Genomic DNA, 14,593 nt, shown 5'->3' on the forward strand with positions numbered 1-14,593 from the left:
GAGACGCAATGTGGGGAAGGTTCAGAGGTCAAGCCTGGCTGATGTGATTAGTGGGAGTGACAGAATGTGCTTTCAAACCACTCAGCAGATCTCCGAGAGAGTGGGAGAGAGAGAGAGAGAGATAAAACTTCACCAGCACAGGGAAAGAAAGGGGTTGAAGAGCTGGTCAAGAGGGCTGAAGGCTCTGCCTCAATTGCTGAACAGGGCCCCGATACAGCTCAGTGTCCACTGGAGTTCTCTGAGCTTTCCAATAATTTGAAACTTATCTTTCCGGAGAATATTCAAACAAGTCCAGCACTTTGAGGCCCACAGTAGCAGAGTTCCACATCTTTAAATACAGACACAGGTCAGCAATTTCTGATTTTATTCTGGGTGCTGGAAAAATCCAGTGTAGCCTGCGTGTCATTTTAAGAAATATTTTGTGTTTTTATTTCACTTTCTTTTATGAAGTTCAGTGACAAAACCCATGGAGTGGCAGAGAGGGGGCTTCTCTTCTGATGTTGCAATTCAGTGTGCTGGGAGTTAGTGGTGTGAGGAGCCCTTTAACTCCTTAATGAAAGAACTTTGCTTTTTTATTTATTGCTTTGTTTTTTGATAGCTTTCAATCATCCAGTTTTGCCCAGAATGCTCAGTCAGCCACAAACAAACCCTCAATCAGCTTCCCTTTCGCTCTGCAGTCGGGTTTCAGAGTTAAAATAGCATTGGGAATATATACACATATGCACATATTTATAAAATCACTAAGGCACTTTTCAATTATTGTGACTTTTATACTATCATTTAATCGTGGCTGACCATCATCGGAATTGAGAAATGGAGATGCACCACAAAAAAGGGGCAAAATGCTGCGAATGCTCAAGTGGTAGGTTGGGGTTTCTGCCAGCTGGAGTCCTTATTTTTGGGGGTAATCTATGCTTCACCCAAAGATCTAAAGCTGCTGCTCATTTAACCTGCTTTTATGCCCTTGGAACGAGTGTCTTTTTTCCTAAGGGTCTTTGCCCTCAGTATATAAAATAGCAAATTTCAGAAAAGGCAGTGATACCAGTCAAAGGAAAGTGATGGTTTGGAGGAGGGCGGGGGGAGGGTGGTGGTGTGGCGGTGGGGGGGGACCCTTGGCTGGTGTAACATGGGGAAAGTGTGCTGTGTGGTAACATCGCAGTTAGCTCATGCTCCGATTCCACAGTGTAAATGGGGATCTTAAAGGCTTGGAGGAAAGATGGGAAATGGGATAATGGTTTCGGACCGTAGAAATACATATGAAATGATAAGTGGGACAGTTAAAGATATCTATCCTCATGTCAGAATACCGGAGAATCTGCATCTTTGCACCAAATCATAAAGAGAAAGGCCAAAAATATTGTGACAGTGTTGTGACACCCCCCCCCACCCCAAACGGGGGTGGGAGGGGGGCAGGGATGGCTCACAACCTTCCACCCTCTGTGGGGACCAAGTCATTTTCAAAAGTTCTCTTTTGCTGCTGACGATTAGCTGAACATACTTGTATCATGTATTATTTTGAATTTAATGTATTACTTTTGTGTTGAAAACTGGCTGAAGTAAATATTGAGGGGAAAGAATTTGTTTGTTTATTAAATTTTAACAAATTGTATAAAAAAAAACAAATTGAGAGGAATGTTCCATGGAGCCAGAACTCAGTTTTATATTGTGAGCAGAAACGATCTCTGTTTTCCTTTCTCTTGAGATGTTATGAAAGTGCTGAACTTACTAAAGAACTGAGCAACCACACAGTTCGAAACAAGCATTGCAATGGGATACAAAGGACAATGTCCCACTTCACTAGGCAAGGGCGTCTCCTAGTGGTAATAGAAATTAATTGCAGCCACTTAAAATCCCACGCAGAACATGAAAGTAAAATGTCCCAAGTTGGATAAAGGCTGAATCCTGTGGGCAGTCAGCTGAATTAACCAAGGGCAATTGGGAGACTTTGATTCTTTGAAAAAGAATTCTGCATGGTGAAGAGCTGCCTCAATTTGCAGCATTTTACAGGAAATGGAATGAACATTTCAGTCACTACTTAACTAGTTGAGAATTCTGCAGTAAACCAGAATGGAAAGGGCCATTGGCCTTTCCCCCTTAAGTTTTTTGCAACAATCTGATCCACGTCCTTTCACGGTCACCTTACCTGGTGCCTTTGACAACTGATCAAACATGAATTCAAATGTGTTTTGAGCTCACTACTTGTGAGTTTAATTCCATAACCACTAAGGTGCCATCGGCCAAATCTCTTCCCTTTACAATATGTTTTATTGTTGTCTTCCAACAAGGGAGTCAGAGGGAAGAAAGCAAGGCAGTGACAGCTTTGAATCCTGTGACTTGAGCTGGTGCCACAGATTATAGGATTGAAGCATTAATCCCCTGTCCTACTTTTTCCCATTTCTCTCCTGCAATGATTGTTTCTTAATGGGTGAGATTCCACAGATGCCAGTCACCCTCTGGTATCTCCCCTATGTGCTTTTCTTTGTACGTCAGTCCAGACACTGAGACTGGGCATGTTGCTCAGTCCACACCATTCCTCACCCCATATCACTGAACAGTGATTTGGAATGCAAGATCTAGTTGATTACTCTACAGGGCCCATTTGACTCTGGTTCCACAACATGTGGTTGACTCTTACTGCCGTCAGAGCAGATTAAGGATAAGCAATAAATATGACCTTGTCTGTGTCACCACACCCCAAGAAAGAATAATAAAAAAGACCTATCTGTTTGCTGTCCTGTTTTCTGGGTCCTTGGTCTGTCTCCACATACACATCCCCACACCACCCACCATATTATTTTTATTTTTATATTTTTATTTCCAAGTATGATTCTGTTTCTCTTTAGTGATCCAAGAGATGTTTGTTGACATTCTGGGCTCTGTTGAATATGTTGGAGATTTGCCCGCCCCACTCTTCCCCTAGACATTTGGCCCTGGCCTCTGCCTTGTGAAGCCAACTCCAGCTGCAACTTGTACGTGTTTTTTGTGTTTATATATAATGGCTTTTTGCACATGTATGTGTATGGGCATGTGTTTGGTGTATGTGTGTGTCAACACCATGGCGTGTGTGCGTGCGTGTATGTATGCGTGAATGCTGTGTTGTGTGTGAGTGAGTGTGTGTGCATGTGTGTGTATGCGTGAATGCTGTGTTGTGTGTGTGTGAGTGAGTGTGTCTGCGTGTGTGTGTATGCGTGAATGCTGTGTTGTGTGTGTGTGTGTGAGTGAGTGTGTCTGCGTGTGAGTGTATGCGTGAATGCTGCGTTGTGTGTGTGTGTGAGTGAGTGTGTGTGTGTATGCGTGAATGCTGTGTTGTGTGTGTGTGTGTGAGTGAGTGTGTCTGCGTGTGAGTGTATGCGTGAATGCTGTGTTGTGTGTGTGTGTGAGTGAGTGTGTGTGTGTGTGTGTATGCGTGAATGCTGTGTTGTGTGTGTGTGTGAGTGAGTGAGTGTGTGTGTATGCGTGAATGCTGTGTGTGTGTGTGTGTGTGTGTGTGTGAATGAGTGTGTGTGTGTGTGTATGCGTGAATGCTGTGTGTGTGTGTGTGAGTGTGTGTGTGTACTGTGAAATTGGTCTTGGGCAGTAGGATAGCTAAGCAATAGCAAACCAGCAGCTCCTTTTACACACTGCTAGCCCAATTTCCCTTACCATTGTGGAAAAGGCAATTAGGCATAGAGAGTAAAAGGGGCCAGCACTTCACCAACGTCTGATCCGTGCTATTGCCCAAAACCAATTCTCACCATGTGTGTTTTTGTGTGTGTGCGTGATTTTTTTTGTGTGTTGTGTGAATTGCTCATTCCTCTTGTGATACTCAGGTTATAATAAAGCACTGTTCGAGTTATTTCCCCCCAACAAAATGCTCAACACAAATCCCAAAGGCAAAAGTAGGTTCTGGTAACATTTAGCATCTAATGTAATTGTTCTGCCCTGAGCTGCTTCTCATTTTCTTCTCCCTACATCCTTTTTAATTCCCTTCTTGCCACTAGACTATAAGCTTTCAAACTGGGGTCCTGACCCCAGGGTGTCAGAAAGTGGAGGGGGATCACAGAGCATTCAAGAGGTCACCAGATTTCAGTTCATGTCCTAATAATTCAAGTATTGCTTGAATTATTTTCACCATCGTTTCTGTTGCTATTCTCTAATAACAAAACAATTTTTGCAACAATAATGCTTTTTCTTCGGGTAACTGCCAGTGTCCATTTGGATATTGAATTGGGGAGTGCTAGACGCATGTCTATTCACAATCAACCCCCTCCACAAAGAAATCAAATGAAGTGCTCTGTTTTAAATGACTTGATGAATAGAAACATGACAGCCGACAGCACAAAGAGCTAGATGTTATAATGAAAAACCTGGCTTCTTCTTTTATGAGGTGCCATCCTCGGTGGCAGAGTGGTTAGCACTGCTGCCTCAGAGCGCCGGGGACTCGGGTTCAATTCCAGCCTCGGGTTACTGTCTGTGTGGAGTTTGCACATTCTCCACGTGTCTGTGTGGGTTTCCTCCGGGTGCTCTGGTTTCCTCCCACACTCCAAAGATGTGTGATTTAGGTTGACTGGCCATGCTAAATTGACCCTTAGTATAAGGGGGGATTAGCAGGGTAAATATGTGGGGTTACGGGATTAGGGCCTGGGTGGGATTGTTGTCAGCGTAGGCTCAATGGGCTGAATGGCCTCCTTCTGCACTGTAGGGATTCTATGATTCTATGATTCTATGACCCTCAATCCAGAATCGACACCATTAATAGGAAACATCTCTCGCTAATGTGGTCTGCCATTAGCATCCGTTATAGAATTAAAAGTATCTTTGGTGTCAACCTTTCACCAGCTGTCCTAACTTTCTATCTTTGGCTTACTTCTCACTCTTGAGGGTTTGACCTCGGAGTTTTTCCTTCTCTTCAGTAGCCTGTTGATCAAGAGCCCAAGCCCCAGTTGCTTGAAGTGTAGAATCTAAACACCATGAACAGCCACTGAATCTTCCTCATTGCAAATATGAACTGCAACACCAAGGCACAGGAAGTGACCACTGACTGAACAGAGGCCTTTTAAGCCTTTAATATCAGGCAGCCATCTATGATACCCACAATTGCCATGTTCAGTCCTTTAGTGGCTCTTTGTTAGTCAGAACTGTAAGTTTGAAGTTGTGGCTAAGGCTTAATGGAGCTGGTCCGTTAACCAGATGCCGTAGTCACTGCTGCCTGCTTGAGAACCAGCAGGATTCAAAGCAACAGCTACATGGCCAGTTACATCAGCAGTGAGCCAAATAACATTTCTGATGTCTAAGTACTTGTTCTTAAGGGTTTGGAATATCCACTATCCCAATCTTTTACACTTTAGCTGTGGAGAATTGTTTGGCTGGATTCCACTTACTGCTTCTCTGTATGAAGAGTGTGACGTGAAGCAAAATAACTTTTCACTTTAGGTTGGAGTACATTGTGGATAAGTGAGACAGAATGTTGTTCAGGGCTGATGTTTATACTCCAGCCCTGTGAGCAGGAGTCACAGTGAAGGGACTATTGGTATTAATCACTGTAAATCTACAGAATCTCAATGCATTCAGCAAGGTAAGGACTAAATCAGTACTTGCTGCATTTTCTGTATAAACCTACGAACACCCTGTTTATTCAGCAGCCTAGATTAATTCCATATTTGATCTTGTTTCCAGATTTACTATAAAGTAATTAAAGAAGTTAAATCGGGCGATGAGCTGCTTGTTTTTATGAAGGACGGTATCTATCCTGATGGGACAATGCCACCAAACCTTGATGGTAAGCCTCGTTAATAAATCCATACATGTCTCCGTAAATATAAATTAGACAGTTTTTACCTTTGTCTGATTGCGGTGAGACAATACAATACCTCTAACTGATCCTGGTAAGACAATGTGGTCCCTCTCCATCTGATCACGGTGAGGCAATGTGGTGTCTCTAACTGATCACGGTGAGGCAATGCAGTCCCTCCCCATCCGATCACAGTGAGACGATGTGGTGCCTCTCTAACTGAATGCGGTGAGACAATGTGGTCCTTCTCTATCTGGTTGTGGTGAAGCACTATAGTGCCCATCTAACTGACCGTGGTGAGACAATGCAGCACTTCTCCAGCTGCTCACAAGACAAGAACTGAAGCACGCAATGTGGTGGATGTAGCCCTGTATCCTCAAACAGTGATTCAGCATCTTCTGAGGTCTTTCCCTGTCCTCCATTCCCCTCAGAGAGGAGGGACAACCAATGATCAGCCTTCCTAGCTTTCATTCATCTGTTTTCAGCGCTCTCTGAGATGCAACAACAGTAATCAAGTCAGTGATGAGTGCAACTCTTTCAACGCGGAGGCACGGTGGCATAGTGGTTAGCACCGCTGCCTCACAGCGCCAGGGATCCGGGTTCAATTCCGGCCTCGGGTGTCTCTCTGTGTGGAGCCTGCATGTTCTCCCCGTGTCTGCGTGGGTTTCCTCCAGGTGCTCCTCCCACAATCTAAAGATGTGCGGGTTAGGTTGATTGGCCATTCTACATTCCCTTTAGTGTCAGGGGGATTAGAAGGGTAAATATGTGGGGTTCTGGAATAGGACCTAGGTGGGATTGTTGTCAGTGCAGGCTCGATGGGCCAAATGGTCTCCTTCGATTCTATGATTCCCATCAGCTGGACGCTGCATTGTAAACCCAACTTTGGTTAACTCATTGCAAACAGATCCACCCCAGGTCATTTTGTGCTCTTTTTCTTCCTCCCAATTTCCTCCTCTTAATTTTAATCATAATTCTAATTGGGCGATGGGACATCAAAGCCCTTCAGGATAGGGAAAGAAGAAAGGAAGAACTTGTATTTATACAGTGCTTTTCACAACTTCAAGATGTCCCAAAGCACTTTACCCCTCATGAAGTACATTTTGAGGTGAAATGATTGTTGTAATTTGAAAAAATACATTAGCCAGTTTCTTATCATTTGGGGTTTAGTGCCTGATTTTCTAAAAGCTGCATTCTGTGTTTAGCTGAGTGTTAGCAAGTTTCAGAATCTGTTTAGAGAGGAGTTTAACCCTGCTGTCTCAGTGGGCAACTGCATCTTCTGGTGTGGTATGGGGTCACAGAAACCAAGAAGGTGCTGGATTGTGTTGAGTTAGCAAATCTTCAGGTTCAGCGACCTGCTAGAATTGGTCCTAGCTCTCAATGCCTCTGAGCTCGGGAGAGAAAGGAGGAAAATCAAAGAAGGACTCCTGTATCCAAGTGCGAACCAATGGAACCCACATAGAAAGTAAATACTGCTGGATACTGGGTCAGGGCTGGAACCAAAAGAAAAAATGCTGGAAAATCTCAGCAGGTCTGGCAGCATCTGTAAGGAGAGAAAAGAGCTGACGTTTCGAGTCCAGATGACCCTTTGTCAAAGCTAAAAGGCATCGAAAGTGGGAGATATTTATACTGCAGGGTGAGGGAATGAAAGATGAGTCATAGCCACAGAAACCAGGGGAAAAGGCAGCTAATGGCTGTCCATAGAGAGAATAAAGGGTGTGAATGGCCAAACAGCACAGCAGCACAGAAGCTAAAATGAGAGTGTAAGCTGTGTCAGATGAAGATGTTGGGACGGGGGTGGGGGGGGGGGGGGGGGGGGGGGCAATGGATGGGACAGAGGTAAAATTTAGAAAAGGGGAAGCAAAGGGGGAGAAAACATAGACCACAGAACATAGAAAAAATAGAGCACAAACAGGCCCTTCGGCCCACAAATTGCGTTGGTCATGAACCTACCTACCTCGGCTTATATATAGGCTTACCTATAACCCTCAATCCTATTAAGTCCCATGTACTCATCCAGAAGTCTCTTAAAAGACCCTATCAAGTTTGCCTCCACCACCACTGACGGCAGCCAATTCCACTCACCCACCACCCTCTGAGTGAAAAACTTACCCCTGACATCTCCTCTGTACCTACTCCCCAGCACCTTAAACCTGTGTCCTCTCGTAGCAGCCATTTCAGCCCTGGGAAAAAGCCTCCGAGAATCCACCCGATCTATACCCCTCAACATCTTGTACACCTCTATCAGGTCACCTCTCATCCTTCGTCTCTCCAAGGAGAAAAGACCGAGCTCCCTCAGCCTATCCTCATAAGGCATGCCAACCAATCCAGGCAATATCTTTGTAAATCTTCTCTGCACCCTTTCAATCATTTCCACATCCCTCCTGCAATGAGGCGACCAGAATTGAGCACAGTACTCCAAGTGGGGTCTGACGAGGGTCTTATAAAGCTGCATCATTATCTCCCGACTCCTAAACTCAATCCCTCGATTGATGAAGGCCAGCACACCATACGCCTTCTTAACCACCTCCTCTACCTGCGAGGCCGATTTAAAAGTCCTATGGACCCGGACCCCAAGGTCCTTCTGATCCTCTGCACTGCTAAGAGTCTTACCCTTGATATTATACTCCTTCATCCCATTTGACCTGCCAAAATGGACCACTACACATTTATCCGGGTTGAAGTCCATTTGCCACTTCTCCGCCCAGTCTTGCATCCTATCTATGTCACGCTGCAGCTTCTGACATCCCTCCAACCTATCCACAACACCACCAACCTTCGTGTTGTCAGCAAACTTACCAACCCATCCCTCCACTTCCTCATCCAGGTCATTTATGAACATGACAAACAGCAAGGGTCCCAGAACAAATCCCTGGGGCACTCCACTGGTGACCGACCTCCATTCAGAAAAAGACCCATCTGCAACCACTCTCTGCCTTCTGCAGGCAAGCCAGCTCTGAATCCACAAGGCAACAGCCCCTTGGATCCCATGCCTTCTCACTTTCTCGAGAAGTCTTGCATGGGGAACCTTATCAAACGCCTTGCTGAAGTCCATGTAAACCACATCTACCGCTTTTCCTTCGTCAATGTGTTTAATCACATTTTCAAAGAACTCCACCAAGCTCGTAAGGCATGATTTGTCTTTGACAAAGCCGTGCTGACTACTTTTGAGCATACTAAACTTCTCTAAATGTTCATAAATCCTGTCCCTCAGGATCTTCTCCATCAACTTACCAATCACTGAGGTTAGACTCACCGGTCGGTAATTTCCTGGGCTATCCCTATTCCCTTTCTTGAATATAGGAACCACATCCGCAATCCTCCAATCCTCCGGAACCTCTCCCGTCTCCATCAACGACGCAAAGATCTTCGCCAGAGGCTCTGCAATCTCTTCCCTCGCCTCCCACAGTAACCTGGGGTACATCCCATCCGGTCCCGGCGACTTATCTATCTTGATGCTATTCAAAATTTCCAACACATCCTCTTTCTTAATGTCCATTAATGTTATTTTTTCTTAAAAGGTAAGGGAAGGAGGATAAAGTAGGGGGAAAGAGTGGTGGAGGAGAAAAATGAAGAAAGACAATAAAGAAATAAGAGGTAGAGAACAGTAAAAAAATAAATAAAATAGAACGAAAACAAAGGGGTCGAGGTGGGGTAGAGCAAATCATCTGAAGTTGTTGAATTCGATGTTGAGACCAGAAGGCTGAAAAGTGCCTAGCCGGAAGATGAAATGCTGTTCCGCCAGTTTGTGTTGAGCTTCACTGGAACATCGCAGCAAGCCGAGGACAGACATGTGGGCACAGGAGCAGGATCGTGTGTTAAAATGGCAAGCAGCCGGAAGGTCAGGGTCCTGATTGCGCACAGACTGAAGGTGATCAGCAAAGTGATCACCCAGTCTACGCTTGGTCTCTCCGATATAGAGGAGACCACATTGGGAGCAGCGAATGCAATAGACCAAATTGAAAGAGGTGCAAGTGAAACGCTGCTGAACCTGGAATGAATGCTTTGGACCTTGCATGGTCAGCATAGAAGAGGTAAAGGGACAGATGTTACACCTTCTGCGATTGCAGGGGAAGATGCCATAAGTGACGGGAGAGGTGTTGGGTATAGTGGAGGAGTGGACTAGGTTATCCCGGAGGGAACGGTCTCTGCGGAATGCTGACAGAGGGAGTGAAGGGAAGATGTGTTTGGTGGTGGCATCACGCTGGAGTTGGCGAAAATGGCGGAGGATTATGCTTTGCATGCAGAGCTGATGGGGTGAAATGTAAGAACAAGGGGGACTCTATCCTTGTTCTGAGAGGGAGGGAAGGGGGTGAGGGCCACGGCGCGGGAGATGGACTGCACGCTGTTGAGGGCCCTGTCGACAACTGTAGATGGGAATCCATGATTGAGTCAAGGGCTGGCCTTAACTTTAGCTTGACCTTGGCTGTGATGTCACCTACTCATTTGTAAAGGCTTGCACATGAGGCTCTCCCAGGGTGTGTAAGAAATCTCTGACAGAGACAACAGTCAGCATCTTCTGGACCAGGAGAAGAATGAATTCTGACAAGGATGGAGACTATGGTGTAGCACAGGAAGAGAAAAGATTGACCTATGTACAACCAGTGACTGAAGCTTGAATGAGCTGCTCAGTGACCTGCCTCCTGAGGAGTTGGCCCCATGGATTAGTATGCAAAGGGCACACAACTCTCCTCTCTTTGGATCTTTATTACGTTTTTGAAACCCATTAGGACCCGATTTATTATTTGTCTGGCATTCGCTTTTGTCCCAAGTGCTGTTGATGAGAGCAGAGATACACGGACAGAGACGCTGAGGGCAAGGACAGGGGTAGGGAGGTGCAGAGAGTGGGTCTAGGTTGATTCCTGTTGAAGTGAGAGGCGTGGGGGCAGAGCCCAGGCAGACCTGACCCCTTCACACCAGTTGTTATGTTGGAAAATTTACAGCATCCAGTGGATTGTTTGACTTGGCACAGGGATCAGGATGCTGCCTCGTAAACTCAATAATAGCTGCTCCCTTTCTTTAATTTGTTTGAACTTGGGCTGCAATAATTTATGATTATACACTACAGGCCTTCGGCCTGAAGGTTTCTGTGTGATTTTAACCGGCTCTCTGCTCAGTACTTTAGCTTTATTTAATTTCTAATTTTCCTTCTCGCACTTGTGTGGGCTTTCTTCAACTGCTGGCCCCCCACAGAGGAGCAGAGGTATCGATGTGGAGACTGCGACGAGCTGTTCCGCTCAAAAGTGGCGCTGCGGCGACACCAGGCGTATGCCTGCAACAACGTTAATGCCATCTTCACCACCATCAACGAGGAGTTCAAACAGAGTCAGCTGGGTGACGAGCAGCTCCATGAGTGCAAGGACTGCGATCGGATATTTCCCAATGAGTACAGGTATGCATAACTACGGGCTAGGGCCAGAGACGAGCCGGAGAAGATGATAGTTTAAGCACTTTGCTGCTAGTGTTACTGGTGACATTACTTACGGGTGCTCAGTACAGTGTGCTGAGACTGGCTCGCAAACCACGACGTGCTAACCTAAGATGCTGCACATTTTTCTTAAACAGCAAGGGCCATGGCGAAGGAAGGTAAGCTTGTACACTATTCCCCAGTTTGGTGTGAGTTTACAGGTGCAACATTTGTGAAGCACTACCCCCAGCAGCATCATGGACATGCATGAGCTGGGTACTTCATAGCTGACCCATGTGGAAGGACCTTGCCATCCCATTATCAGTATTCTTGTGCTTCCTAAATGACTCAAGGGTTCTTACCACTACAATCCGGCTCTTGTGCATCCATTCAAAGTTCTTGTGCCTGATTCCTCTCTATGCTACTTTAGTGTAGACATTAAACCTAAATTACTCATTCTGGTGACAGCAAAACTAATCCCAATTTCTCTCCTTCTGTCCTTATACTTGTACTTAAAAAAGGCTTTGTGAAGTGTGGTATTTTCAGATTTGTAATGTATACTAAGATCCTATCACTTGTTATAATTTAAACACAACTCTTCATTCACGAATTGATCTGTGTTCAACTAAACATGAGTTAACTGTGGTTTAACTGTGCTGTTGGGATTAATTTGAAAAGGTTTAGTCTCTTGCTGCTGCAACTTCCAGTAATTTAGTGAGATCAAGCTTTGTTTCCCATTCCCTTTCAAGTGGACTTGTAGTAGGGAAGGGGGGCGGGGGGTGGAACGGGAGGGAAGTCATTTGTAAGTGGGTAATGTTTGTAGAAGCTACAATGTCCTTATAGTCATTTCCCGGAAGCCTGTTTAGCTAAAGTAGTTAATAATAATATATTATTGAAGCAAATGATTTTCTGTTCGCAAATGCAGCCTACAGCTCAGTCACAAATGGATAGCTCCCAGATTGGAAATCCTGGTCTGTTAACTGCTTATCTTAGTGCTGGGTCAGTAAAACCACTCCTTATTTGGTAAATATTTGATCCTAACCGTTAAAACCTGCTCTTTTGTTCTGTGCACGTTCTGATTTTTTTTCCCTCTAGTGTTAAGAATCTGGCATACATAGTTTTATTCCCACTACTTTTTTTCCCCCAACTCATGTAAACCCCCCAAAAGATTGAGTGTCAGTGGGACACTCAACTATACAAGGCATCAGAACTCTCTTATGGTACCTTCATTGCAGGCGGCATGGCTCCTCTTGTGTGAACCCAAACAGCAAGTGTCAGTGGGCTAGTCAACCATGAGGGCCATTAATATTGAGCCCAATGCTGTGCTTATCCGAACTGACACCCACACACAAAAGCTTTCCAGCTGACACTCCAGAGAATCCGGGGTGCTGGGACCAACTACTGAAAGCAACAAAACGCAGCAAATTGAACTTGCGATCTCTGGTACCACAAAGAATAGTGCAATTACTTTTTCTTGTTTAAAGATATATAAAACTGTCCTCCATCATGTTGACACATAGTAATAAGTTAAGGGTTCTCTGTCTCCTCTCTCCTGTTGGTGCAGCCTGGAGCAACACATGATAATTCACAGCGAGGAACGCGAATATAAATGTGACCAATGTCCGAAGGCCTTCAACTGGAAATCCAATCTAATACGCCATCAAATGTCCCACGATAGCGGCAAACGCTTTGAATGTGAAAATTGTGATAAGGTAAGGTTGAAGGTAAGAAGAGCAAAACCTTTCATTGTCTCATTGTTTATACTGTTATTTGTTTTTACATAGAGATGATTAGTTAAAATGGTACAGTGGAAGCTGGTTGACAGGGATTCTGATTATTGCAGTTGGTTCAGGTTAATAATTAGGTAAGGGTTAACTGGGGTTCTGATCATTTGAAATGTAACCCTCTACTTTCTAGCAAGTGGATTGAAAAGCACCCTGATGGGATTTACTCTGTGGACAAAACCTGACCAGTCTCTCCACTCAGACATTTCAATCAACTAGACTTCAGTTGTACCACATTACTCATAACTTTTACCTTATACTTAAAGTGATTTTGGAAAAATGTGCAAGAAAATTTGGTGAAATTCACCACAACTGGCATCACTAGATAAGGAGTTGTGACTGGACAAAGTCTGTACGGTTGCAAAGAATCCAAAAAGTAGTTAATTTATTGCAGGTATCTACTTTAGGACGAATGGTGACATTGTGTCCTGTATCTGTATTAGTGCTAGTGGTAAGTGAAATTGAATAGACTATGCTATTATAGGCTGTGTCTGCATCAGAACTAACTGTGGCATTGCGGCCTGTGCCTGTAGCAGGGTTGACTGGGGTCGCTATTCAAACCATGATGTTGTGATTTGCAAACTGCAACATTCCCCGGAACTCTTTAGTATTGCATATGTGAAACCAATTGCAAATATGTGGAGTTAATTTCAATCCCCATTTTATCCTGTGCAGCCCTGACCACAATTCAAATATAGTTACCAAACAATTAAACTTAGATTGCAAATCAACAATCTCTGAGTGTCAGGTGGGTTTGAGGGGTGGGGAAGGTGCACTGCCAAGGTGAAAGAATAGAAGGACAAACAAAGATCGAAAACCAGTCTTGGAATTTTTTAAAAAACAAAGCACTTTCTTTCTGCTGTTTGAGTTTCTACTGACTCAAATAGAAGTGCACTCTTATCAGATGGTGATGTGAGCAGAGTGTTAGATTGTGTCATCTTTCTGTTGAGTAAAAGGGAGGGAAAAGGAGCTCTTTGTTACCTCAGGAGGGGTTAGTTCAAGTGCCATTTAACCTTGCACTGTTCAGTGAAGTATCCCAAAGCAATGCTGCTTCCTTCACACACACACAGAAAGACAGGCCAGGACTTGCATTTCTATAGTGCCTTTCACAAACTCAGGACGTCCCAAGACACCTCACAGAAAATGAAGCACTTTCGAAGTCTAATTCACTGTTGGAACACAAAAGCAGCAACAGCGCTGTAAGCCCTGGTTTTGTGGAGGTTCAGAGACAGCAGAACTCCTACACAAATTCAAGATAAACTGAAATTGCCTTGTACTGTTTTTAAACCCGTCAGTTTGTGATGTTTTAATTCTTACCCCTGAATTTTATTTCTTTTTCTCATTGTGATTGACACAGACACATTGTTAGCGATTGATCCACCTTTCCAGGTTAAATACATGCTAAACGCAAGAATTGTATATTTATAAAATGCAGAAACCTTTCAAAGCCATAGGGATGCTCAATTCATAACTTTTAATTTTATATATAATGGATGTAATATATACAAACACACAAACTAGTTGTCTAGTCATTATAGTGAAATTACATAGAGCATGTACTTCCTGTCTACATACTCCACTAGCCGTTGTCACAATTTTTGGCTACCCTTTCCTATCAACATTCCCCATTGTAAA

General features: G+C 44.3%; 1 protein-coding gene across 1 annotated transcript in view; it reads left to right on the forward strand.

The window, feature by feature from the left end:
- Positions 1 to 5,694: 5,694 nt before the first annotated feature.
- Positions 5,695 to 14,593, forward strand: part of prdm16 (PR domain containing 16) — a 90,657-nt gene continuing 81,758 nt past the window's right edge. Inside the window, 3 exon segments of the mRNA XM_078238520.1 lie at positions 5,695 to 5,758; positions 10,961 to 11,159; positions 12,739 to 12,886. Coding sequence (XP_078094646.1) covers positions 5,710 to 5,758; positions 10,961 to 11,159; positions 12,739 to 12,886 — 396 coding nt within the window. The 5' untranslated portion in view covers positions 5,695 to 5,709.

Source organism: Mustelus asterias, chromosome 22, assembly GCF_964213995.1.
Source record: "Mustelus asterias chromosome 22, sMusAst1.hap1.1, whole genome shotgun sequence".
Classification (NCBI taxonomy): Eukaryota; Metazoa; Chordata; class Chondrichthyes; order Carcharhiniformes; family Triakidae; genus Mustelus; species Mustelus asterias.